We start from the raw sequence: 27,970 nt of genomic DNA, 5'->3' as shown, positions 1-27,970 counted from the left end.
GCGGACTCCCAGCCCCCCCGGCGACACGTGGTCCCGTTACCCCCCTCCTCCCGTTACCAAAGCAGGAGTGACAGGGCAGGGGGTGGAGCCTCGGCCTCAGCTATCCCACCACGGAGCAGCGTACTCCACGGCGGGCAGCACCACAGAGCCCGTGCCGGATGAGGGGAATTAAATACCCCTTAACACACCTTACGTGACAGCGAATCACCGGCTGCCAATTAAATTTTGAGGGCTGCCGCCGCCGCCGCATGTCAGCAGGAAAGCGGAGGTAGGGAGGAGAGGCTGCGTGGCATGGCAGCGGCCGTTAGGAGCGGCGGCTATTGCCGCCGCATATGTCACGGTGTGTGGGGGGTGTGGGGCGATTAGGAGCGATTAGGAGCGGCGCCAGCGGCTATCGCCGCCGCCGCATCTTATTTGTGGAGCGGGTGTGATGTCAGTGTTGGGGTCGGGCTGAGCCAGAACACAGCCCGGCCTCAACTGCCAGCACTGACGTCACATCCGTTTCATTTCTGTCTCCACAATTCTTTTTTGCCCCATCACGAATGAGGTGCCACTAAGGAAGTTTCACTTCAAAAAACATTCTAACGGCGGTTTGAGTAACGGATGAAGCTTTATCTGAAGCTGCAGCCGTTACACGGATCGCATGATCATTTTATCAAACAAAGTGGTTAGTTTCCCCCCCCTGCTGAAGAGGAATACCCCATGATGTTGACACGAGCACGATCACGTCAGTTGTCCAGACAGGGTCCTCATGGATACAATCTAAGGTATTTCTCTATATAAACACATTTGAAAAAACAAAAGCACATCTTACATTTTAATTTCATATTATTAAAAAGTGACTAAAGCATCACATGTATTCCAAGACTATATATTTGTTATGTCTCTCTAAAACAAAAAAAAAACAAAAAAAGTGACTAAAGTTTTTACACATTTAAAGGCAGCTGTAATGAGCTTTCCTTACCTTTCCATGAGCTATTCCTTGGTAGACACATGAAGAATGTTATTTATATATGATACAACCCGCACCTCTACCACCTTATAGCTTTCTTGTATCTTCTTTAGTTACTAAACTACATCTGAATCTTTTCAGAGCAAAGACTACATAAATAGCCCCAGTAATTAGACTAAAGCCCAATTAAACGATCACAAACCCAGCTCAGGTGTAATGGCATTTTGGGGCGTATCACACACCTGCATCCAGGCCAGCAAATGTATGTTTCATTGTTATCATGTGAAAAACAGCCGGCGAGACTGCATGTCTACTTATAAAACAGGCAAGGCATCCCTGCTATTCTGTTATTCTCCAGCTGTAATATGTTTATTTACTGCTGGGAAAATAATGATACATTTAATGTTACTAATTCTGTCTCTATCGATTTGAAGTCATCTGTTATGATTTAATTAAAGTCATTTATACGCACTATGCCATGCAGGTGCACTGCACCTTTCAATAAATAGGGTGTTAATTGGTATATTGAAGGTGCTTAAGAGAGATTATTTATACCACTTGAGTTTGGACAGTATGTGTTTTCCCTAAAATAGTAACACATCTGCTTTTCATGTCTAAGGTAAGTAAATAACTTTGTAATTGGTAAATAACTAAATGATTTAAGTTAGTAGAGAACCTCTGGTATATGTAGTTGTTCTGTATGGATTTATGCAGCGTGTTACATACACAATAATCTATCCCAAATAAGACACGTGTGCCTGGTATGTGTGTGTGGGTGTATGATGCGATACAACTGATCCTGGTTACTGTAGAGGTTTTTAGTTACTCATTATAACAGGCGCTTGACACTGGCTCAGCACCATCACTGTGTTCTGTAACCGCAGGCATGTCCGCGTATAATATGTATTACTACTGTGAAGCGCTATGTACATTAATGGCGCTATATAAATAATCATCCTCGGGTGGGATGGGCTGGGGCTGCAATGTGACATTTTCCTATGGGGTTTTTACATTGTATTAACCTGTTCGCTGCCTGTGACGCAAAAGAGGTTTAACAAAGGAACGAAACTTCGACTGTTTTACTCATTTTCTTTACCTGTGTGTATAATGTAGTGTCTGATGGGACAATTAATAAATACTTTGTGAATAAAATGTATCCTGTGCTGGTAACTTGGCGAGAGAGATCATTGTCATTTGGAAGAGTGGCTTATTTTTTGGGGGGGGGGTAGGATAGGCGTTGAGCTGCATCAATTGTATGCCGTTTATCCGTCTCCATGACAACCGCAGAATTCCTCCCCGGGTCTTGGGTCGATCCGTGACTCGGCGCTCCACGCGCTCGGCGCTCCGTTATGCCGCCTGGGCCCCGGCGCGCGCTGCATTTCCTGCGCTCGGACAGGAAGCGCTGAGGGGAGGAAAAACAAACCCAGGTTTTGGGCGGGAAACCGGGCGTCGGAAACACGCCCTTCTGACCCCAGGCATGACTCGACGACCTCAGAGGGGACCGCTGTCCCCCAGCCCCTCTCCCGACTCCTCCCTCTCAGCCCGGAACCCCGGTGACAGGTGAGGGGGGGTGACCCAGGCAGACTGCTCTTCTCTTTATTATTCCTATATGGGGTGTGAGGGGGGTGCTGCCACCCGCCCTGGGCACCGCGTGCGTGCTATCCCTGCCCGTAAGCATTCTGGGATTTGTAGTTCCGCTGCTCTTATGGAACAGACCAGGGATTAGTGTTATTCTGGGAGAAAATTGTTTAAAAAGAAGGAAGACTCCGTGATTATGTCATCCGGTTTGTAACAGGAACACAAGCCTATAAATAGCAGGGTGCCAAGGGGATGGAGGGGAATATGTCGCTGTAGGTCTAAATGCATTAAGCGCCCTTGAATGAGGGTACGTGGCGTTACCAAAAAACGGATAGGACGTCTCTTTTTGACGCCTTATTCGCAAAGGTTAAAATATGCCAAGGTAACCGTCGTAATTGGCGTAGGGTTAACGTCACTTTATTTGAAGAAGAGAGTTAAATCCTGAAACCGGAGGGCCAACTCCCAGTCCTGTAGGGCCACCAACGGGTCAGGTTTTCAGGATATCTCTGCTTCAGTACAGGTGACTCGGTCAACGACTGAGGGATATACTGAAAACCTGACCTATTGGTGGCCCTAGAGGACTGGGAGTTGGCCGCCCCTGCCCTAAGCTAACCTTAACACTATGCTAATGAGCTCCATTCCGGGCAACATTTTTGCATTTCATTTACCGTCTCTTTTAGTAATGTGATGTTATGTAAATCTTGGCGTTACTCCCATCCAGACCTGGAAACAGGGCTGTTGGAGGAGAGGGGCAGACCAGTTTAGGAGAGGACACTGACTTTTATGACGCCAAGTGTCTCGGTGACACAGCACAATGACACAGGAGCCTGGATCAAATCCCTTTGGCTCTTCCTCTGCATACGTTCAGCGCTTTTTATTAAATACATTACCCTAATCTCCTAATCACTCTCCTATTTTAGTGTTTGCAAGGGAGTAACGGCGTTGAGTGGATTATGGATGAATATTATTTAGGTTGTCGTGAGCTCGATTGCATATCATGTAGAATAACGCCCAATCTAAATAAAGCCTCGCTCTTTATTGGAGTAAAACATATATTGTAACGACATGTTTTGTGAATACATCAACAATGACTATTTCTAACGCTTATCCTGAACGAACCCTCCGATTAAAAATAAAAATAAATAAAACCGGTGTTGCAAAGGGCAAGGAGATCTTTTAAAGCAACTAAAAACTATTTAAAAAATGGCGATCAGCACGGCTTGCTACTTTAACTAATCATCGTATCTCAATCCAAGAAAATCGTCAAAATCTACACATGGTGCTGAACCAGAGTAACTATCTCGTGAGGTTCATCATTTGGGGGACTACTTGGTTTCAAATATGTTAAAAGTTAATTTAAAAAAAATAGTAAAATGCCATTGCTGCTTTAAGATTCTCATGGAAAACCTAGATAAATGCACGTTATTAAATATTTGCCGCCATTCTGACCCATGGGGAATATACATTGATGGATGTTTGACCTATTCTCTTGTGGTTTTGTTTGAAAAGCAAGAAAAGTCTTCTGTGCAATAATAACATTACTTTAACTTGCAAGAGTGCAAGCCTTTTCAACACCGGTTTACCATATTTGAACATTGTGGATAGTTGCGCTAATTTACACCATTTAGATTAGGAGTGGCCAACTGCAGTCCGCAGGGGCCACGAAACAGGTCTTTTTTTTTTTAAGGATATCCCTGCTACAGCTTGTGGCTCAGTCACCTGTGCTGAAGCAGGGATAGCCTTAAAACCTGACCTTGGCTATTGAGGACTGGAGTTGGCGACTCCTGATCTAGATGGTGGGTGTTTTCCTAAAGTGGGCCTTAGGCTGTGGCCATAGTGCACGTGACAGCGTGCGCGGTTGAACAAATGAAGTGCAGCAGTCCGGCCACACTACGCGTGATAGTATTTGGAGGACACAAGTCCATTTGATTTTTTGCGTCACGTGAGCCGTCTGAACCAATGAGGACGATCCAGCCTGGTGACGTTACGGCCATGCCACTCCGTCGCACTCGTTAACGGAGGACACCGAATGCTCAGGCGCGCGTCCCATTACAGTTGTCACAACTTGCTGATTGTGGAATGTTTCTGTATCCACAGTTACTACTGTGAAGCGCTATGTACACTAATGGCGCTATATAAATAAAGACATACAACCTTGCACTGCAACCTATGTTTTCAAGATACCAAGTCCACGGATTCCTCCTGTTTGGTATAAGCGTGGGTAAGAAAGGAGCGGAAATGGACACTTTAATAAAGAACTACAAAAGCTTTGTGGGCTGGGAAATGTGGCAATTATACTTATTGTGGGATGCTGCCTTTTTTTCAGATCTGCTGATATTTTTCAGATTTAATATCCAATTACGTTCATGTCAATCAGTTAACTTCCCATATATGTTCGGTACTTTGCACTTCTATTAAATAGAGTTGAGTCTCATGCAAATTTTTTTTAATAAGACTTGGTGTGTTTTGTACAAAAGCTCCTGGGGGTATTGGCTGTGTTTGCTATGTGTTTATTTTGGGTCACCTTGCTAGCATAGCTGTTGACTGCAACACCTGAGAACATCTGACAAGTGTTTCTGAAAAATGACTTATCAAATGTATGCAAAGTTGAATCTTGCAATCGTGGGAAAGGAACCTAGGTTCTGAGATTGTTCTGTAGTACCGCACCTAATTTTTTTTGAAGTAGTAGTAAGAACCAAGTTACTATAATAGTGGATTGAATGCAAACAGAAGCCCCCCTTCCCTCTATTTAATATAAAGTGGAAAGCTTTCTACTTTAAAAAAAAAAGTACATGGTGCTTTCCGTGTGATCCCGCTGGATCCGCCGCTATTCTCACTTTGCAGAATAAGGGTCTTTGTGTGGAACAATTGAATACTGTTTATCTAATAAGTAACATACTGTAGACAGAGGTTGAGACACGCACTCAATATCAATGGTAATAGAGGTGGGGTACTTAGCTGCCGGTGCGCTGGTCCTGGGGAGCTCCTGTAGTCCCAAATGTTCCAGTACAAAGAAGAAGAAGCAGGCACACGGTCTTACTCAAAAGGAGGTTTAATATGCCATAAAGTCCAACGTTTCGACAGTCAAATACTGCCTTTCTCAAGGTGAAGGCTTCACCTTGAGAAAGCCAGTATTTGACTGCCGAAACGTTGGACTTTATGGCATATTAAACCTCCTTTTGAGTAAGACTGTGTGCCTGCTTCTTCTTCTTTATCTAATAAGTAACAAATTGAGACCATGTTTGTTGTAGTCTGGCACCCAAAGTTATTAGACTAGAACATCCTGGGAACTCCTGTTGCTTTAGCTTTGCAGCGGAGAATGCGAGCTGCAGACATTTCCTGAAAGGGCGCCATTTTTAACATGTAAACTTTTGACTAGATATTGTTACATCTAAGGTATGGAAATAACCATTTCTTTATAGAACAGGAAATTGCCATGGAAAATGTCACTCCCATCCATCACGTCCCCAAACTATTTGTATTTCTTTCAGAGACCGGTCAATTACAGATTTCTTTAAACCAACTCAAAAACCAGGTATGTTAATACTTTAAGCCTAAATGAAATTTGACGTTTGCAGATGGTGAAAAACAGGCATTTTGTCTTACATTTTGGATCTGTGTGGCTTTTTTCTCCTCTAGACAGAGGTGCCTTTGACGCCCCTCCAAGAGGAAATATCGGAAATGAGTCTGCTAAACTTCTGTCTTCAGGAGTTGAATCTCGCGGTATTAAGAAAGCCTGTCCAGCTAAACCACGAAGGAGGAAGATACCTGTGCGGTCACCAAGCAGAAGTCCAATCATGGAGGCGTTTCTTCGAAGAGCAAGGGAAGAACGCAATGACCTTGTAAGCACCCATGAGAAAAGCTGTGCAAAATGTCACATGAGCCTTATTTCGCCAAAGGTAGTGATCCAAAAACTATTTTTACCTTCCAATTCGTTATCCTTTGATGTAGTGGGCAAAGAAGGGACTAGGAAGCTGAAATGTGGACTAAATGGTAATGTAACCAAGTCTGTTTGTAGCGAGGGACATACTACAGAACCTGTACTTTCAGGAAAGAGCCATTCAAATTCCAGCTCTTACTCTTTGGTGCCAGATACAGGAGCATCTAAAATGAATGACCAGTGTATTGGTTATGTGAGCAGAACGCCCATGCACCAGCTAATCAAACGCTCACCTCGAATATTGATTACCCCACTAGCTTCCAAGTTTCAGGCAACGCTTGAAATAAATCGGAAAGAAAATGTGCCGAAGAAAGAGAAGATGCGACGTAATCAGCAGACATTTAGTCCTGGAAGGACAGGCTCAGGGTCAGATGAGGTTAAAAACCAGGTATGACATGTTTGACCGTTAGAGTAGTTTACAAGTGGCTGTGGAATATTTTTACATTCGTGATGTATTTTTTTTTTCTTTTTGTGGCATTTGTCATTCAGTCTGTTCTGTTTTTATGTATTTATTTTTTTGCTTTAACAGAGTTGACAATTTTCTTCTCTGTGGAATTAATATTTACACTTTTAAGTGTGTGTGTGTGTGTGTGTGCCTGCAACTCATTATGATGTCATGTGCCAGATATATAGCCTACCAGGTACAACACTCAGTGGCTGGCTTGCTACATAGGAGAGGAGGGAGTGTAGAGTGCAAAGAAAGGGGAGGGGAGAGTGCAAAGAGGAGCAGGGCATGAAGGAGAGGAGTCAGAGAGAGACTGCAAGGATGGCAGGTGAGACAGCAAGGAAGGGAGAGGAGACAGACAGCAAGGAGAGATGGATGGGATGAGTAGGAGAGGAGGGAGCATAGAGAGGAGCAGACACAGTAAGACAGGGAGTGCAACGAGGAGCAGGACTTGATGGAGAGAGTGGGGAATAGGGGACAAGAGACAGCAAGGCATTACTGGGAAGGGTGAAAACAAGCATAATATGTCATTAATAACCTTTAAGATTGACTTATATTAGGCTGGGTATAGCTGTTAATAAATATATATCGTCCTTTACACACTAGTATAATGGCGCACAACCGCAACATTAATTGAAAACCAACGAGTTAGTAATTTGTCAGTCTGAATATTATGTGGAGTTAATGGGATGGTTTACAGTGTAGAAATTGACACTTGGTGGTTTGTTATTGTTTTCACCTCACTAGTTAAAACAAAAAAATCAATTGCATTTTAGATTTTGATGCAATACATTTTTCAAAACAGTTCGTATCCAGACTTGTTGCATATTATCCATGTTTTTCACAAAGTAGGTTTTTTCCCCCTCTTGTTCCATGTGTGTATGCATGTATGTATATACTCCTACATATAACATAGTCAAAATTATTAATATATATTTCTATAGGTGAACAGAACAATTTTAAGTAATAGATCAAGTTCTTCACTTTTGGAGCCCGATTCAGGTAAACACTGGCTGCAGTATTTTCATGTAATGCTTCCATTAATAATAATAATGAAAAAAATGGTCTCTTGGGTTATTAAATGCAGTGTCTCTTGTTCAGATCATCCATGTGTAATGGGTCACACCTGCTGGTCTAGATTGCAGGTTCTAGAATGGAAAGAGAAATGTAATTTTATGAAAGCCAAGTCTATCTATGATCCTTTGTTCTGCAATAAGATATTAGGAGAAACCTGAATCATAACTGGAAATAAGTGTTTTTTATTTTCTGTGCAGGTACAAAGCTCTTGTGTCCATGTAAAATACAGACCTCCCTTCCTTGTGACTGGACTATTTTCATCTTGCTGATGAATGCATTTAGACAAAGAAAAAAATATTTGGTTAAAAAGTGTTTTAAAAACGGGTTGTCATTTTTCCTTCATAAAGAGAAGCTAAAACTTTGCAGGATTTCACTTCTTTTGCTTTTATTTTTTGTTGGCAAGACCTGTCTTTTTCACTTGTTTTTGGTTCTCTGGTGGTGATAGTACACAAATAAGATGTCACATTGGGGGGGGGGGGGGGGTGTAATTAATAGTCCTGGGTAATATGAAAAATGTTTTCATGTTCAAGAAACGTTAAGGAAAACAAATGCAAGTGAGTTAAAGCTGATTATATTTAAAGTGAACTTGTCACACTGACATTGTTTTGCAACAATGCCCTTTTAGATGTGTGGACCTCTGCTGCATGATGTAACTGAAAGTGCCCTGACCTGTTTAGTGTTACTATAAATATCCTAAGCTGCATGCAATAATAATGTTTATTTTCTGATTGTTTTTATTTGCCGCCTTTGTTCTTTTTCCAGAGTCTGATATCCGCAGAGACCACAGTTCAGTTCGGAAACGCAAATTATTTTCACCAACTTGTATGAATACTCAAATACCTACAGATGGCAGATGTCCTCTTAGCCTCAGAAAAAGGAGGAGAGATTTGAATCCCCGTGCCTGCAAGTCTGGTGGACAACAAAATAATGGCAGGTCAGAGGATCTTGGTGAACAGCTAAAAGTTCCACATTGTGCCTTACCGCTTGATAAAGGAAAAAGTTCACCAATGGAGAAGCCCTTGTTTGTAAATAGCACTTCAAACTCTGCATATGAGAATGAAGAAAACTGTTTTTCATTTATTAATGATTCACATTCTGCATTAGATGAAAGTGACCAGACACACAAGGGACTGTTGGAGGAATCGGCCTCCTGTCTTCCGGCCGGTAGTATAAACCAGAATTCTGTCTTGGGCACAAACTCTGCGCTTTTAAACCGCCTGGACTCTTCTCCTGATGTGTCTCCAGACACACTCCCCACAGTTGCATCTTCTGAATCTGAACTGTCATCTGATAGCTCCAGCTCCTTCACAGATCACAGGAGAAAACAACACGTAAATGGTCAAAGTAAACGAAGATATAGTTTTGATAGCGATCAGAGTATTGATACAATTTTAAGCAGTGACGATGAGGAAATATTGAAGCCACTGGACGAAATTATGCATATGGCGTCAAAGTCACCTGCTGCTACACCAGAGAAATCCTGCCGGGAGTTGCGGTCTTCTCAACTTTCTTTATCACAATCTCCTGTAAAGAAAAGTACAGTAAGTGTGGGGGCAAATGGGAAAATCATATTTGTGATAAATTTAAGTAGCTTTGGCCCAATGACTGAATTGGGCTTCATTAACCCTCCGTTAAAATCCATATAAGTCCTTGGGTAGCATTCTTCCCAAGTTACATAGATATTTGATGGTAAAGTCTTGAAGTGACTCTCCCCAGTATAAGAGGTCTACTTGATAAAGAGGATCAGTTTGTGCTCACAGGTCCTTATTCACTATGCTATGGAGTAGCCATCCACTTGGTTTGCAATGGTTCAAGGCACATTAAAATGAATGGAGTTTTGATGTTCCAGATTAAAGGAAACACTGCTTCCATAGTAGATTGAGTAAGTCTCTTATCATTGGAACCTCCAACAGATTAACTAGGGATATATAGTGGGGACGGGAAAAGGGATTTAGATCTCTGCTGATGTGGGATTTTTATCAGTAACACATTGAGGTAGCAGGAGACCTCTACCTTTTTATTCTTTGCGTTCCTTAAGAGTGTTCTGTAATATAGCGATTTGTATAGTATCCTTGCATATGTGGGCCCTAATATACATTTTTATATTTACGCCCTATGACGTAGAACCTTTTTCTTCCATCTACATGATCGAACGATCACTGCGATAATGTAATCTCCCACGATCGCAGCTCTCTGGAGGGGCAGTTGCACTTTGCCGCTGCTACCTCTTTGCACACACACACACACACACACACACACACACACACTGGGAACCGCTTTCTTTTCAGCTCTAGAGACCACCTTGGCTGGAGAGATATTAGGTAAACTTTGCTTCCTGACTTTGTGCTGGGTTTTAAATCTCCGATTGCACGGGCCAATAGGAAGCCGCAACGTCCGCTTTTGTGACTTTTTCTCTTGGGAGAAAGTCTTATGGGAGACTTGATCAGCCATTTTGTTTCCCCTGGAGGGAACCGCAACATTGGTACCTTCACCAGTAAGTATCTCGGGAATTGGGAGGCTCCAGGGACAACAGGGTTCCCATCTTTTGTATATAAAAAGAAAGAATCACTGGGAGTGCTGTTTTATATTTGTATTGTGGTGTCTATCAATGTCTTCTGGCTGCAAAACTGGGCCAAAAACAGGTCAGGATTTATTCCTTTTAACAAAAGGATTCCTATTAAGAGCGATGAGATTTCCTTAGGTAATTATTGTGCAGCTGTTAAGCCCCGGTTTTGTTATAGGCAGACCTTGATATGCTACTATGGCTGGCAAACGGTCCACACGCACACACGCACACACATTCCTTAAAGATGGACATGGTGGCACCATATTGGCTTGTACATTTTATCAAACTACACAATGTGACATTTAACCCTTTCAGCCTTACCTTAAATTCCTTTGTACCAGTTCTAAGCGTTTTTTTTTCTTCTTCTTGTTTTTCTTCAAAAGTTTGAAGTCCCAAATCCTGCCACGTATGTTAACAATTTGGAGCAACTCTTAAAAGAAAAGAAGGACTGCCAAAGGTTAGCATCACTGATATAATCGGCCCTTTTCTAACATATGGACCGACGGCTAATAAATAAACTTGTATGTATGTCTGACTTTCTCCTTTTAGTGACTGAACTTTTCTGATTGCATAACTGTCTTGTCATATGACTATGTAGCCTATTCAACACACCTTGCAAAACTCTTGTCCCAGTGCCTGCATGGAATAATACAATAATGATACTTTTGATGTGCGAAGGAGATAATATGCCTTTATGTTCTGTTCAATGAATAGCCTTGTTTTAACGACCTTGTCTTTGCTCCGTGTCACAGATTAGATGAGATGGAAAAGAAGCTGCAAGAGGAAATTCAACGAGGAATGGGAATGATCTGCTCCGAGGCTGAGGAGAGCGCTGATGATGAGGGAGAGCTTTTAGAGGAGCACAAGTAAATCATTTCTTTCTGCTTATAGGTGCAGCCTCAATAGGCAGAATGCTTTGCATTTGCAGAATGGGGTTTTACTGCTATCATTTGTTTCAGAATTTGGTATGTTTAGCACCTGGGCAATTAATAGGCTCTAAATCAGTGTTTCCCAACGCCAGTTCTCAGGGAACCCCAACAGGTCTGGTCTTAAGGATATCCCTGCTTCAGCACAGGTGGCTCAGTTAAAATGACTGAGCCACTGATTGACCCACCTGTGCTGGAGCAATGATATCCTTAAGACCTGACCTGTTGGGGTTCCGTGAGGACTTGAGTTGGGAAACACTGCTCTAAAGCACGGGTAACCAACTGCAGTCCTCAAGGACAACCAACAGGTCTGGGTTTATGGATATCCCTGCTTCAGCACAGGTGACCAATGACTGAGCTACTGATTGAGCCACCTGTGCTGAAGCAGGGATATCCTGAAAACCTGACCTGTTAGCTCTTGAAGACTGGAGTTGGCTACCCCTGATCTGTATGAAGAGGGGATCTAGAAAATGAACTTGATGCAGCAAAATATTGTGTCATGTTTTCAGTCACTCTGTGGTGATATGTTGTTAACTTTGTTTGTAGGGCCTTTTTACAGAGATTTTCCGTGGTCGCGAATGCCATACCAGATCTGAACCCCGGTCAAGAAATATTTGATTTGGCTCACTCGGGAGTTCTGTTCAACCACCATACACTTGATTTGAAGAATTTTGGATTCACTGCTGAAATTGAAGAAGAGAGGATTATCTTAAGGTGAGATGTGCGCTACATGTTGATTGCGTATTGGTCAGATTTGCTCCTCTGGACTAAAACATGTACCATTCTGTAATGGTTAACGTACATCAAAACAGCGGCATATAGCAGTGAGGAGCTCAGAATCCAGCATGAGAATGCTGTCATTCTATTAAACAAAGCTGTATACAGGCACTCTCCATATAAACAAAGCAGAGGAATAAACCTCAAAGCCCGACGCTACTAACCAGGGAGACGGCGTGTATCACGCATAGGCTAATTTTAACCCTCGATATACTGGAGACAAACCATGAGCATGTGAACGCTGTCGCTATAATAAGGTAATCCTTAGATCACATAGTTAGAGAACTAACTAGAAGCGATGGACCCTTAGTCCCCCTAAGGGAACCGACAGACCCTCGCAAAACCAGATGCCCTTAGTGATAAATCCACAGCAGACAGTCAATGGACGGTGTACTCACAATCCAATCCAGGTAAGTTGAAGTCTCCGGTATAGGCTGCGTGCATCCACGGGTAACAGGAACAGATGAACAGGGGAAAAACTAGGAGCACAGCAATGAAAAAAGAGAACTGGAGGCCAAAATGAAAAAAATAACAAAAAAATTATTGGTGCATGAACTATTTAAAAGAGAAACCTCTAACGCGTTTCTCGCATGGTGCGCTTTATCAAAGCTCTTTGATTGCTGTGCTCCTAGTTTTTCCCCTGTTCAACTCTCCATATAAACCCAATTTTAATCAATCATATCAATGTTGAGGGCCTTCTAATATGCTGACGGGGAGCAAAACTATGATATAATGAATAAAGTTAGGCTTTTTGTATGTAACACTGTAGTTACCTTTGTTTTAATGTTTTCATTGAGATTGTGAGCACTAATAAGGCTTAACGCTGAGTCCATACAGCCGTCGCCTGCGCGGAGGTGTGCGCATCTGGGACCTCACCCGCGTGAAGCGGGTGCATTTTTTGGACATGCTAGATGTGCCGTCGGGGCACGTGTCAGTGACATCACGGAGCTGGTTAGCCCTCATTGGGTGAACCGCTCACGTGATCTGCCCGTCACGCTGAGAAATCAGTTTCAACTGATTCCTCGCACAACGCACGCCTCCTCCTGCTGTCGCTAACCTGGTCTTTGGGCCTTATGGCAATGTGATTGCGCCGCGCATGGTCTGCGGCAGCATGGACTCAGCCTAAGACTCCACAAGTAGATGAAATGAAGCTTATATTTTCTTCTATGCAGCTGTGAAAAAACGCATCAGCTCATGTTGGCAACGGGGGGATTTCTATGTCTTGTATATCGATTAAGAAAATGCCCTGTGGCTGTATTGGAATGGCTGTTTCAGGTAAGCAACAAAATACGGTCTTCTTATTAGACACCTTCTAGTAGTCCAATATGAAGGTTGGATGCCATTCTATCCCCAAGAAGGTACAAATGAGCCCTTATACGTGTGTCGACAGGGGGACATTATTTTTCAGTATGTTAAAGCACTGTCAGGGCGTGCTCACCACAAACGAGACGGGACCGCGGTGCTGAGGTGGGATAGGATATAACGCCACCCACAGCCACGAGGGCACGTCTTGAGAGTAGAGTGGTCTGGGAGTCCGGATCGGGGCAGGAGAGGTACGGATGGTAGAGGGTGCTGTTTGCCAAGTCCGGGGTTAGAGAGAAGGACGTAATCGTTTACCGTTTGCCAGGATCGGGATGCCAGAGGTGCGGAGAGTCGTGTTGCCGTATGCCGAGTTCGTGATGCCAGAGGTGCGGGAAGACGTAGCGGAAGCCGGTTCGGTACACGAGGAAGACTGCAAAACAAGACAGGACAAGACAGGACTAGGGAGGCAGAGAGTGATGAGAACAACTGGTTCTATGCTCAGCCAACGAGTCAGTGACATTGTAAGGTATATATAGGAGAGAGGGTCCAATGGCAGCGCAGCAAGGTGGGGGTGTGTGGAAGGGCCAGGCTACGGCAGGGATAGGTCCAGCATGAGTCCCAGGGGAGGAGCCATAAAGCCCAGTAGTCAGACTGCATTTGATTGCAGCAATAATTTGAGGAGCTGTGCCTTTAAGGGGTTGATGCGGCTCCGTGTGGCCGCGCCTCCGTGTAGCTGTGCTTGCGGGCGCGTGACCGAGCGTAGCTGCCGTCCCAAGAGTAGAAGAGGAGTTTTGGCGTGCGCGCGCGCGCCCACGTGGAGCTGTGATCGGCGTTCCGGAGAGAGGCTGCCTGCGTGCCTCGGTAGACCCCGTCGGAGCTGCAGGTGAGTGAGGAGGGCGGCGTGACTCCCAGACCCTTGCAGTACCCCCCCCTTCAGGGGCGACCTCCGGGAGTCCATGACATGGCTTGGAGGGATTCTTACGATGGAAAGCCTGGACGAGTCGAGGCGCGTGGAGATCCCGGTGGGGAATCCAGGAACGTTCCTCTGGTCCAAACCCCCTCCAGTGGACCAGGTATTGTACTCCTCCTCTGGAAATCCTAGAATCCAGGATAGACTGAACCTCGTATTCCTGTTGACCTTGGATCAGAAGAGGAAGTGGGAGAGACGTGGTTTTAGAAAAGCGAGGACTCTGGAATGCTGGTTTAAGCAACGATACATGAAAGACTGAAGGAATCTTCATCGAGGGTGGAAGGCGTAGGCGATAAGCCACAGGATTAATCCTCCTGACCACAGGAAAGGAACCGAGGAAGTTAGGTGCTAGCTTCATGGTAGGAACCTTTAGTCGGATATTCCTGGAAGAAAGCCAAACCCTGTCTCCTGGGACGAATTCCGGGACCGGGTGTCGAAGGCGGTCTGCCTGGAGTTTGTGTCTCCCTGTAGCCACCTTTAAGTTCTCCTGAATCCTCGTCCATAAGTCTTTCAGCCGGGAGATGCGCTTGTCAACCGCTGGTACTCCTGAGGATAGAGGGGAGAAGGGTAGACGGGAAGGATGAAAGCCACAATTTATGAAGAAGGGAGATTCTTATGTGGAGTCATTGCGAAGGGAGTTAAGAGCGAACTCAGCCCAAGGAAGCAGATCAACCCAATCATCCTGTGTATCAGTTATGAAACAACGAAGGTATTGTTCCAGGTTTTGGTTGGCCCTCTCCGTCTGCCCATTGGTCTGTGGGTGGTATCCCGAGGAGAATTGAAGTGAAATACCCAATTTTCGGGAAAAGGCTCGCCAAAATCTTGACACAAATTGGGACCCATGATCAGAGACGATGGTTGAAGGCACTCCGTGAAGACGAAAAATCTCCTGGATGAAAACATCCGCAAGCCTGGAGGAATTTGGAAGACCCCTCAAGGGGACAAGGTGAGTCTATTTGGAAAAACGATCAATTACCACAAGAATCGTATTCTTTCCTTTGCAGTCTTGGAGCTCTACAATGAAGTCCATAGAAATATGGTTCCAGGGACGGTCTGGAATGGGTAAGGGAAGAAGAAGGCCTGCTGGTCTGACCCGGGGTACTTTGTTGCGAGCGCACGTGCCACACGCTTTAACAAACTCCTCCACATCCTTAGCCCTCTCTGGCCACCAGAAGGTACGTTGAACAAGGTCGTTGGTTTTCCATATCCCTGGATGTCCTGCTGATTTAGAGGAATGGCACCACTCGAGAACCCTTTTGCGGTGTTGGGGTGCCGTGTAGAGTCTTCCCTCTGGAACCTTGAGCCCCCTCGGAGCTTGTGATTGTTCGGATCGAATCTTGTCCAAAATATCAAAGGAGTTGGCGGACAGAATACATCTAGAGGGAATAATCGTCTCTAGCTGTTCTTCAGACTTGTCCTCTGCCAGGAACTGTCGAGACAGAGCGTCCGCCTTTAGATTTTTGGAGCCAGGAATAAAGGAGATAAGAAAATTGAATCGTGAAAAAAAATAGTGCCCAGCGTTCTTGTCGAAAGCTCAAACGACGTGCCCTTTCTAAGTAGAGAAGGTTCTTATGGTCTGTGAGTATGGTTATAGGTGTCTCTGTACCCTCTAAGAAGTGTCTCCACTCTTCTAATGCCAACTTGATCGCCAAAAGCTCCCGGTTCCCGACATCGTAATTCCGTTCTGCGGACGAAAATTTCTTCGAGAAGAAGGCACATGGGTGTAATCTGGCAAAGGGAGAGGTCCTTTGGGATAAGACAGCCCCAGCCCCGATGTCAGAGGCATCTACCTCCAAGGTAAATGGAAGTTTAGGATCTGGGTGGGTGAGGATAGGGGCAGACACAAAAGCCTTTTTCAGAAGATTAAATGCCCGTATGGCGGTCTCAGACCATGATGAAGGATCTGCACCCTTCTTCGTGAGAGCAGTTATGGGAGATACCGTAGAAGAAAAATTGCGAATGAAGCGTCGATAATAGTTTGCAAAACCTAGAAAGCGTTGCACGGCTTTGAGAGTGGTCGGACGGGGCCAGTCCAAAATAGCCTTAAGTTTCTCTGGATCCATATTGAATCCGGAGTCAGAGATAACGTATCCCAAAAAAGCCACCGACTTGAGATGGAACTGACATTTTTCCAATTTCGCAAAGAGATGGTTCTCCCGGAGGTGTAACAGCACTTGTTGAACGTGTTTGATGTGTTCTTGAGGGGATTTAGAAAAGATTAGGATGTCATCTAGGTAGACGATAAGAAATGTGTTAAGAATGTCCCGAAAAATCTCATTAACGAAATCCTGGAAAACTGCTGGTGCGTTGCACAGACCGAACGGCATGACCAGGTATTCGTAGTGGCCGTCATGGATGTTAAAAGCAGTCTTCCATTTGTCCCCCTCATGTATCCTTACTAAATTGTAAGCACCTCTTAAATCCAATTTAGAAAAGATAGTTGCTCCCTGGAGACGGTCGAAGAGTTCCGGTATCAAGGGCAGTGGGTAGCGGTTCTTGCGTGTGATGTTATTCAAACCCCGGTAGTCTATGCATGGACGAAGAGAACCGTCCTTCTTTTTGACAAAAAAGAAGCCTGCTCCGACTGGAGAGGAAGACTTTCGGATGAAACCCCTCTCTAAATTCTCTGCAATGTAAGTGTTCATGGCTTTAGTCTCTGGGAGAGAGAGAGGATAGGATCGTCCTCTGGGAAGAGGTGCCCCGGGTAGTAGGTCAATAGGACAGTCGAAAGAACGGTGCGAAGGTAGAACCTCGGAACGTGCTTTGTCGAACACATCACGGAATTCCCAGTACACAGAAGGTAGGGAGTCGACCTTCTCTGGCAGGGTAGTCAACCCACCAATCTTCTGGAAAATACTGGTACATGTCTTGGCACAAGGAGAACTCCACTGGATAGGTTCCCGATCCGTCCAGTCGATGCGAGGATTATGGAGTTGAAGCCAAGGAAGACCCAAAATCAGCTCAACAGATGGAGTGTGGATAACATTGAGGGTAATGATCTCCGTATTTATGTCGTTGAACTGCAGTAGGAGAGGCACCGTCTGTAGCGTGATGAATGCCGGCTGTAGAGGTCGCCCGTCGATGGGCTCCAGACCTACTGGCGTCTTCTTATTGATAAATGGAATATTGTTCCGTCTAGCAAAAGTCTCATCGATGAAATTGCCTGCGGAACCGGAATCAATGAACGCCCGTGCTTGAGTGTGAAACCCCTCTCCAGACAGTGTTATAGGCAACATTATTCTGGTGGGAAGTACGTCTTTGACGATGGGAGAAATGGTAAGTATTCCCAACGAAACTCTCCGGGATTTCATTGGGAGTTGGCGTTTCCCGGCTTGTGAGGACACTGGGCTAATATGTGACCGGAATTGCCACAGTACATGCAGAGACCGGCACTGCGCCGACGTTGTTTTTCAGCAGCAGACAGCTTGTTACCTCCCAACTTTATTGGTTCCGGGATGTCCCCGGAAGGGGGTGTAGGAGCCATGAACGATGGAGCAAGATGCCTTGAAACCCGTTGACGGTAACGAGAACGTTCATTTCTCCGCTCCTGTAGACGCTGGTCCACTCGAACACACAGACTGATCAAATCCTCTAGGTCAGTGGGACGTTCCCGCGCTGCGAGCTCATCCTTTAGGGGTTCAGACAGACTTTGCCAAAACGCTGAAGATAGTGCTTCATTATTCCATCCCGTCTCAGCAGCAAGTGTGCGGAACTCCACAGCGTACCGGGCGACGGGTCGATCTCCCTGGGTTATGTGATGAAGGGAAGATGCTGCCGTTAATTGCCGTGCAGGGGTGTCGAAGACTCTTCGGAACTCCTCGACGAAGAGATCGATGTCCTGTGTGAGAGGGCCTTGTTGTTCCCAGATGGGAGAAGCCCATGCCAGCGCCTCGTCGATGAGAAGAGCCACGATATAGCCGACCCTGGAGCATAATGTCAGGGCGTGCTCACCACAAACGAGACGGGACCGCGGTGCTGAGGTGGGATTGGATATAACGCCACCCATAGCCACGAGGGCACGTCTTGAGAGTAGAGTGGTCTGGGAGTCCGGATCGGGGCAGGAGAGGTACGTAATCGTTTACCGTTTGCCAGGATCGGGATGCCAGAGGTGCGGAGAGTCGTGTTGCCGTGTGCCGAGTTCGGGATGCCAGAGGTGCGGGTAGACGTAGCGGAAGCCTGTTCGGTACACGAGGAAGACTGCAAAACAAGACAGGACAAGACAGGACTAGGGAGGCAGAGAGTGATGAGAACAACTGGTTCTATGCTCAGCCAACGAGTCAGTGACATTGTAAGGTATATATAGGAGAGAGGGTCCAATGGCAGCGCAGCAAGGTGGGGGTGTGTGGAAGGGCCAGGCTACAGCAGGGATAGGTCCAGCATGAGTCCCAGGGGAGGAGCCATAAAGCCCAGTAGTCAGACTGCATTTGATTGCAGCAATAATTTGAGGAGCTGTGCCTTTAAGGGGTTGGTGCGGCTCCGTGTGGCCGCACCTCCGTGTAGCTGCGCTTGCGGGCGCGTGACCGAGCGTAGCCGGCGTCCCAAGAGTAGAAGAGGAGTTTTGGCGTGCGCGCGCGTGCCCACGTGGAGCTGTGATCGGCGTTCCGGAGAGAGGCTGCATGCGTGCCGCGGGAGACCCCGTCGGAGCTGCAGGTGAGTGAGGAGCACGCCGGGGGGGCCTGACTCCCAGACCCTTACAAGCACTCTCAAAAATTAGAGGGAAATGTGTGTTTGTCACCATTTCTCTCTAGCTAGAAGCTCATTAGTAGATGCACTCCGGGACTATTAAAACATAACATTTATTAGGTATCAAATTAAAATAAGGTCTACATGCATGAAAGTCATAATATATATTATGTGTAATTAAAATAGAGTGGGTGTGGGGTGGGAGTGGTCGGGTAGAGCTGAAGGTGTATTGCTGAGTAAGTATTGACCTTCAAGTGAAAAGGTAAGTGTGCAATATTAACACCTAATGACACCTATCCTAAATAGGGCAATTGTACCTCACAAGTGCCTCTGACGGTGTTGCTAAAGTGTCCGATGCTGGTACAGGTATGAAGTGCAGTCACTAGCACAGCATACCGATCAAACCAACCTATGATTGCTTCACGTGGAGCCAACCTATTGATACTAACACTGGTAAATTCAAATATAAGATTATGGCAGACCCAGATGGAATAACAGATCGATAGTAAAACTCATAGACCACAAGACAATATAGGGTTATAGCTCTATCTCACTGTAGTGTGTACACGGAGGGCTCGACACAATCATAGGTTGGTGGTATGTGGATTGAGCCTGTGCAGGACAACAGCTCTGCACACTATGTTGTAGTAAATCAATGTATAACCACATAAACTGAACACTAACAAATAACATTAAAGGTGGAATTCCCTGTGTGCTGTAAAGATAACTGTGTTTTTGTGTTAAAGCACTGTGCAGCAGTAACCTGGGTGGGGAGCCAAGCCGCGATTGTATTGTGTCTACATAACTAGTGTGCAATTCAACAAACCTATACTGTACATCGCTTCATCTTTCAACAGATGATGACCGTTCAACCCGGCTATATTGTTTCAGTTCAAATTTTGCAAACCCTGATTGACATTACACTTGACAACTGTAAGTATCGGCACATTGGCAATATGTTTCTTATATTTTTCTTAGCTTTTTTTTTTATAATAGTAAGAGGCTGCATACGTTGCCATAAAGCAGCAGTCTGTACTGACCGCCATTGTTTTTCTTGCTGTAATAGATTTTATCCCTCTCCTCCCCCCTTTTGCAAACCGGGTTTTCTTTATTTTTTTAAATCTGATGCTCTGTTAAGCGTAAAAAAATGCTGTATGGTGCTCTAGGATACTGATCAAAACAATGACAAGTCCATAAATGTATTCTTCGCTGTATTTTTATGGTTTGATCCATTAAATATTTTTATGGGACACACACTTTCGCAGTTTGTTCTTCTTTTTCTGTGCCCAGTTGTGCTCCAACCTTCCTATACTGCCTTGCTGATGCTCTGTTAAGGAAATATAAGCGTTTGAAATGTTAACGCGTCTGGGAGGTTAATATGGAGCTCAGTCCAGCTTCTGATGTTACCATGGTAACGGCTGGAGACACAGAAAATGATCTCTATCATCTCCCAACATTAAACCAAACTCGTCGTATAGGTTTCTGGGTAGGGGATTCTTGTTTTGAATTTTTAATATTTGCCGCATAACTTTTTCTGCACATCACTAAACCTCTTTGCTGTACAACTATATCAAACGTTTCCTGTAAAAGTGCTAAAGTAGTCGTATTAATTGCAGGACCTTAGTCGCCTTCTTCTTTGTTAAAAGCAGCAGAGTTGGCACAATTATGGACTCCCACAAGATCATACTAGGAACTCAATTGAACTTATGACCTTGTGCGTAATGTCAATATAACTAGTGTGCCAACTGCCAAGCAACAATGAATACAGATGTAAACTAATTAAAATGTAAATCTGTTATGTTCCCGCCCTCCCCCTCTTGTAAAAAAATATGTGGAAGATTTCTAAATGACCCTAAATGATATGCTTGTGTTATTCACTCCACTGAGTCCTTTTGAATGCTGATGAGACTTGCTTCATGCTTCTAAAGACTTGCATTGTTTGTCTCAATAGTTACCACTCGTGAAACTCACGGCACACCATGGATTCCATCATTGCTGAATGTAGCTACCGTGTTTATGAACATGGGGGTGAATTTCCAAACATTATTTCCTCTCCAGCATCTGCAGCCTGGATTCAGACACAATGACATTGTGTAAGACTCTTAATTTAAATGTATCTGTTAAATGATCCGTTTCTGAATTTGGTAACCTACAGTATATCATTCTTTGCTGCTAAATATTCTGTCAGATCTGTATTACAACATATGCCATTTACCAGTTGACGTTTGGTTATTTCAGCATTTAAGGGCAAATAACTGCTCTTATTAGTCTTGTGAAACAGCACTATTTAGAGCCTGGCAGATGGCACTGCTGCTTTGAAATACACAGTCGGCCTGATGAGTATTTTATTTGTTTTAGATCTCCAATGCAGGTATGCTTTGGGCAGGAGGAACCCCGAAATGTCCACTCAGGACAAGTGTTTACTAAGATAGCAGAAACTCGCATTACTAGTGTGATCAAGGTGAGATGCTTGTGTAAAACGTGATTTATCTGTAACATTTAGATTTTGAAATATTAATGATATGAATATTTATTTTATTCTCCAGTGAAATGTTGCCTTTTTTGCTTCGATGAAACTGCTTTTCACAGTTCGGTTTAACTGACCTAAATTTGTAAAGCTTCTAAATGGCTTTATAAAATTGTCACTAACGAGAAAATACCATTACTGAGGGATTTCTCCATTATGTTCTGCCTGTTGGGACAGCATCTCCACGTTTTTAGATTTCTTAACCCGTTCTTGCACTCCTAGCCGAACTCTAGGGGACAATAGGCCATAATAAATAAGAGGTGTTGGCCCTAATACCCCTCATGGCCCCTTCACTAGAATGGGCTGTAAGAAGTCTTCTTGACCTGAATGGGCTGTCCCATATAGTTAGTAAATAGCTTACTAATAGCCTAGTAAATATGGCCCGTTGTCCCTTTATGGTGGCGTGTGAGGTTTTACAAGGCATGAAGATTGTCCAGTATTGACCCCTAAAACATTTACTTAACAGCTCCTTAGTGTATTGATCAACAAATCATGTTGTATTTCGAGTATTGAAACCTAAACTACTTTTGATGTGAAACTTCTTTGCTGGCACCTTCAAAAGTCTCGTTCATGGTAACGAAAGTGTGTAATGGAAGTGACATCTTCCTCCCTGCGCATGTGGCCGTCGCCGAGTGCGCAGACACGTCTGACGTCGCGCGCAGGAGCACGGCCGACATTAAAAGGTGTAGATCCCCCTACTGTACTGCTTCCTCCCCATTTGTTGTTACATGGGTGGAAAGCTGAGGTGCCCTGACTCCCACTTGTGTAAAGTGAGTGTGCGAGGGGGGAGGGGAGTGCTTCTTTAAATAAATGGGGAGTTCCCGTGGGACTGCATTATATACAGGGACCTCAGTGACATCCCTTCACCACACACACACTTCCAGTGACGCACACCTTCACCACATTGCCGAGCACGCACGTTCTAAGTGAAACTTTTTTGTGTTTTGTCACGGAAATTGTATTTTGGTTTTGATGTTTTTGATTGAAAGAGACTTTTGAGAGTATAATTACATTTTCAGTGACACAACAGAAAGAAGTTTCACTTACAACCACTACAACCGCGCGTGCTCATCCCACACCTTTTTTAATTATTCATGCTAATGAGCCCATCTCTCTGTGTTTCTTGCCAAGTTTAAAGCTTTCTCCACATCCCTTTTTGCAATAATTTTAGTTGGAAGTTTTGGGGTGGGGCACAAGGATATGAGGTCATGAGGATAATAGCACTTGTTTTGAATTATGAGCCTTTTTTTGTTTTATTTCTTTGTTTGGTCTAAAGTTTTTAGGCATGTGTACAACTCTGTGCACAGAGAGTTACAGTGACCAGGAAATCGTGCTCCTCTCAATTTTACTATTCAAAATACATTTGGACAATCAGCTGAGGCAGATACCTCCGGTGGACTTGTACTCTCTTTTGACAAACCTGTTTACAAACATCCGAGACTGGGAGACGAAGGTAAACTACAACCATAAGTTTTGTAATAGCCGTGGGATCTGAACTGAAGCGCATTACTAACATGGTTTTGTTTATCCCCCGGTAAGATGCCGGAGCTGTGCTTGGCGATTGGTGAACTTGCCACTCATCATCATGATCTACTGAAGCTCGTGCAGCTTGTTCCTACGTCCCATTCTCGTGGAAGGTAATTTAAAATGCAATATTTTATAAAGCCTTCGTTATGATTCGCTATGGTTCACAAAACTCTGATTTAGAGGTATCTGGCATTTGCCATTTATTTCAATTATATCACCCCCTCCCGCATAAGGTTTTGCACAGTAAAGAGTACTTTATTAGGTTGCGATTTTAAACTTCTTCCTTCCTTCCTTCCTCCCTACCTCCCCCTTCAAACCAAGAGAGGGTTGGGGTTCCTTACAATACATTTGATCTCAGACGCGCTATTAGAGAGGGTTGGGGTTTCTGCAGAATTTCACAACTAGGGTTCCTTAACCAAGAAAAGGTTGAAAAACCACTGCTGTAGCATATAGCCAGCCTAAGGCTGGGGCCATGGTACCGCAGACCGTGCGGAGGCGTGCGAACGCTGCGCAATCAGACTGCCTTAAGGCAGTGTTCGCGTCCTTGCGGCGGGAGGGAGCGCATGTTGCGCAAGAAATCAGTTCAAACTGATTTCTTGGCGCGACAGGCCGGTCACGTGAGCGGTACGCTCAATGACGCCCCTAGGAACGTCCCCCCACGGCTCGTCCACCATGGCCAGGGAAAGCACCCGCTTACCTCACAGCCTCCGCGCCGATGAAGACACCATGGCCCCAGCCTAAAACTCTTTTTGGTTGTGTAGAAAGCCAGTGCATCAGAAGAAACAAGTCCTGTTTGGCATAATAAACTGAGGTTTAGGATAAACTCCTCCAATGTAAGCATATAGCATAACGAAGCCCTAATAGGGTTAGGGGACTAGTACCTAATGCCAGCGGCACCATAAATAAATAGTACAGACCAACGTCCCATATATCAGAGAAAAAAGGGGGTACAGCGACCCACAAAGTGAACTCACTCAGTTTCTCCTGGAGTATCCAATCTCAGAATCTTCATAGGCGTGCAATCTCCCAGGTGATGGCAGGAACAAGTAGAAAAATAAGGCAGTGCACTGCCCAAAGTAACAGAAGGAGGCTCGCGGTTTTAAGCAACAAAAAATAGATTTATTACATAAAAAGTGGACAAAAGGGTCCCCCCTAGGCCACAGCAGGGGTCCACCAACTAGTTTCAGGCAAAAATGCCCTTTATCAAGGTGTACAGAACGACAGAATTGTTGATTGATTTTTGATTTTTTCCTTTTTGTGGAATTTATTAATTTGTCCATAAATAACCCTGTGTTTAATGTGACTTTCTTTTTCAGACAATTAAGAAGACACCTTAGCTTGGTTATCATTTCAAAACTCATGGATGAAACGTGTACATCTATACCTCTCGACTACGACTTGCAGGTAGAACTATGACTATTACAGTAAATTGAAGAAATGAAAATATAGCTTTTTCTTATGAAGTTCCCAGACCATATTTTATAGGGTCTTTGAGATCCCATCTGCAGGTATATGCTGAATCCCAATAATCCAATGGCTAAACCTTTCCTGAAACATTTCTTTGTTAGATGACATTCCTGTGCCGGTGTTTGGCGCAGATGAAGCCATCTGCTTTGGTAAAGAAAATGGAAAAGGGATTAAGTTTTGAAAAGGACGCCACAACCCACCAAGAACTGGAGCAAGAGGTAAACTCACATAGGAGTTATGTGTGAAATGTGCTGGTTGGGGTTCTTTTTTAAATGGTTTCCCATCTGCAAAAAAGGACAAGATTTGTAAAGTAAAATTGGGACTGTTTTCTTCTTTGTTCAATCTGGTGCTATTTCTTGTCCCTTTTAGTAGCCGTTAGTCACTTGCAGAATCCTCCTCCTCCCTCCCAAAACAACCCTATTCGTGAAGCTGTGTCTGGAGGCGATATTGAAATATATTTTTACTTCTTATACCCAGGCATACTATCTGACCTACAGTCTTTTGAATTTGGTGAATGAAGCTAGCTGTTCTGATGCAAGTCCATCTGTCCAAAGAGTAAGCATTACATCTATGACCTTCTTACTAGTCTTTGTGTTGCACATTTTTATCAACACTCTATGTGCACAAATACTGGAGTAACTTGGTAAGACTACTACTTGCTCTGTTTTGTGCAGTTTTAAAACCATTTTGCACGGAATGGGTCTGCAAATAAATAAATTGTTGCAGGAACCCATGCAGTGAAGGGCCTAAATTCTGTGGAACCAAGAGCCCTCTTCAGGGGAAGTGACTCTCTAATCATGTGTTAGGAGTCACAGGACTGCGGAGTCTACTTGTCTCTTTTGAAATGAGATTTATAATGTCATTTTGGAACAGAACATTTTACTGGCTATACAACACAACCCTTGCCTTGGCCAATAAAATGGGCTAGATTATCTGTAATTATCATTGCCGACCTTAATATCTCTTTTAAAGATGCCATAATATGCTGGCATCCCATTAGTGGTATTAGCATTTAGATAATGTGAGTATTATTTATGTAATGTTACTCCTTATTGTACTGCAAGAGCTATGCTAGGTGCACCTCTGATGGAAGGGGCAGACTTAGTGGACCTAAAAGAACTATTGCGTGATTATTGGTGACTGTAATTTAGAAAGATTTAAGTGTGTGTGTGTGTGTGTGTATCTATCTATCTACTCTCTCATCATCTTTCTTCCAAATACAGTAACTTTAATCCATTAATAGCGTTTTGTTCTTTTTCCCCATCACAGAAATATTTAAAACAGCTCTGTGTTGCACTAGAAAAACATGTGAAGTGCGACATTCGTGAAACTGCGAGGTTGTTATATAGAACGAAGGTAGGAGAGCGCCCGTGCCTGCGATTTACGTAACATACAGCAGTAAAGGAACAAATATCACTCTGAATGCGTGTCACATTTATAATAGTGGGCACAATTTCTTGAATATTTTGTGGTAAAATATATAAAAACATTTTTGAAAGTACAGTACTCTTCTATGACGTGTGTGTGTGTGTGTGTGTGTGTGTATTACTGCCCATGACAACATCTATGCTTGTGTTTTTTTTTTTTTTAGGTGAAAGATTTAGTTGCTAGGATTTATGGAAAATGGCAAGAATTACTACATTTCTCTCAACCTAATCAGGTACAGTAGATTCATATCTTTAATAGAGTAGTGTACACAGACCTGCATTTCGTCTAGTGTTTGTTATTGGAAATGAAGTTTAATTTACTTAGTAGGCAAAATACCTCCCACTTTCCATCGGGAAATATGGTCTGTAAAATCACATTTGAATTATGCGTTCTCTTGGCGCTTGCAAAGTATTCAAATAAAAAATGTACCTTCATTGACTCTCACAGGTTAGGCTAAGAGTATATTTGCGCATCAATACAAACTACTAAATAGCTGGTTAAATAATGTTAATTTCATATTTCATTCTTTTATTAGCACTTTTTTTTTCTTCTGGGGAATTGTATTAAAATAACAATTTCCAATGTCTCTTTAGGGAAAGCTTCACGATTACTGGGAGCCAGTCAGCGAAAATCAAAATCCCGTACCTGACGACGAATGCATAACCAGTGCTCTTCCAAACGATGAGCCATGTGACATGGAAATATAATTATACCCAAGTGGTGATGTCATAAACCAGGAAACTAGACCAAGAGAATGTTGGGCCATTGGCCTTTAGCTGACACTTGACCAACCAATAGCAGCACAGAAGTTTCATATTTATATAGTGTCGAGGAATGCATTGCTAATTCTGTAAATGTATTGCATTTACTTTTTATATTAAATTTGTGTCTTGCCTTGTGCTGACTTTTTTTTTTTAATGTAATGGAACCCCCCCCCCCCACTCTTTCAGGTTATCTGATTTAGAATGAGAGTATGGCTCTATCACTCTAATGTCTATTAGTTTCTGGAAAAGCAACTGTGTCTTTTTGTTGGGTTCCTGCAGAATTTGAAGCCAGAAATGAGCAATTTGCATAAAGTGTTTACACGGGCACAGTGGCTTACTTGATGACAGAATGCCCCCTTGTCCCTCAAATCCGTAGGTGTATTGTTTAATCTAATTTCTGATAGATAAACAAAAGTTGCGTAGACAACAGGACAATAGTTCTGGGGGAAATGTGCCAGTATTTTCCCTTTACCCAAGTGTCTACACCTATGCAGAGTAGTTTAACCCCAAATATTATATTCCAATGTGTGTGACCTTGTTTGTAGATGAATGTGTTATTTGGACAACTAAGTTTGATGTACTGTATTTTGCAAGTAACTACTCGATCTATTCATGGTCCTCATCTGAAACTATCTGGATTGTTTTGACGCTGAATTTGACTCACTGGAGATCAACTAGAAACGAGTTTGTTATTATATCCTCATGCACTTAACATTTATTTTTATCTTACAATTTGAATGTAGATTTTGTTTTACAGCGTGTAAAATAGGAGTATATATTTTTCTACTGTAACTACCTGAGATATTTATACAGTCTGTTTTGTGACTAATTTTGTTGCTGCGACATGCTTGTTGGAGATGGGGTTATTCAAATTGCACATTAATATACCTCCTTTTTAAAAAAAAAAATATTTTTATTTTATGCTTGAAAATGCAAATTAAACAAATACAGCTTTTCTTTGTTTTTTATTTTGAGATATTCAAAAAGGTTAAGCTAAACACTACCATAGCTCTACAGTACACATTAAAATCTTCTGGTATT

General features: G+C 43.6%; 1 protein-coding gene across 5 annotated transcripts; it reads left to right on the top strand.

The window, feature by feature from the left end:
* The first annotated feature begins 571 nt into the window (after nt 1-571).
* Nucleotides 572-27,870, top strand: LOC142501905 (SMC5-SMC6 complex localization factor protein 2-like). 5 transcript variants are annotated; one of them, XM_075612481.1, is made up of 21 exons: nt 2,380-2,512; nt 4,628-4,751; nt 6,022-6,065; nt 6,170-6,858; nt 7,860-7,917; nt 8,755-9,533; nt 10,942-11,015; nt 11,311-11,424; nt 12,031-12,198; nt 13,434-13,536; nt 20,074-20,149; nt 21,168-21,309; nt 21,575-21,677; nt 23,020-23,196; nt 23,283-23,380; nt 24,587-24,674; nt 24,839-24,955; nt 25,215-25,292; nt 26,007-26,093; nt 26,329-26,397; nt 26,759-27,868. In XM_075612481.1, exons 4-21 carry the CDS (start codon nt 6,328-6,330, stop codon nt 26,870-26,872), a joined length of 2,976 nt encoding a protein of 991 aa, XP_075468596.1. In that variant the 5' UTR covers nt 2,380-2,512; nt 4,628-4,751; nt 6,022-6,065; nt 6,170-6,327; the 3' UTR covers nt 26,873-27,868. The 5 variants fall into 5 exon arrangements, with proteins under 5 accessions (XP_075468593.1, XP_075468592.1, XP_075468595.1 ...); XM_075612478.1 differs by lacking the exons at nt 2,380-2,512; nt 4,628-4,751 and adding an exon at nt 572-767 and having other exon boundaries at nt 26,759-27,869; XM_075612477.1 differs by lacking the exon at nt 4,628-4,751 and having other exon boundaries at nt 2,185-2,512; nt 26,759-27,870.
* Nucleotides 27,871-27,970: the final 100 nt, after the last annotated feature.

Source organism: Ascaphus truei, chromosome 8, assembly GCF_040206685.1.
Source record: "Ascaphus truei isolate aAscTru1 chromosome 8, aAscTru1.hap1, whole genome shotgun sequence".
In the NCBI taxonomy this organism is placed as follows: Eukaryota; Metazoa; Chordata; class Amphibia; order Anura; family Ascaphidae; genus Ascaphus; species Ascaphus truei.
This window is presented reverse-complemented; position numbering and strand designations above follow the sequence as displayed.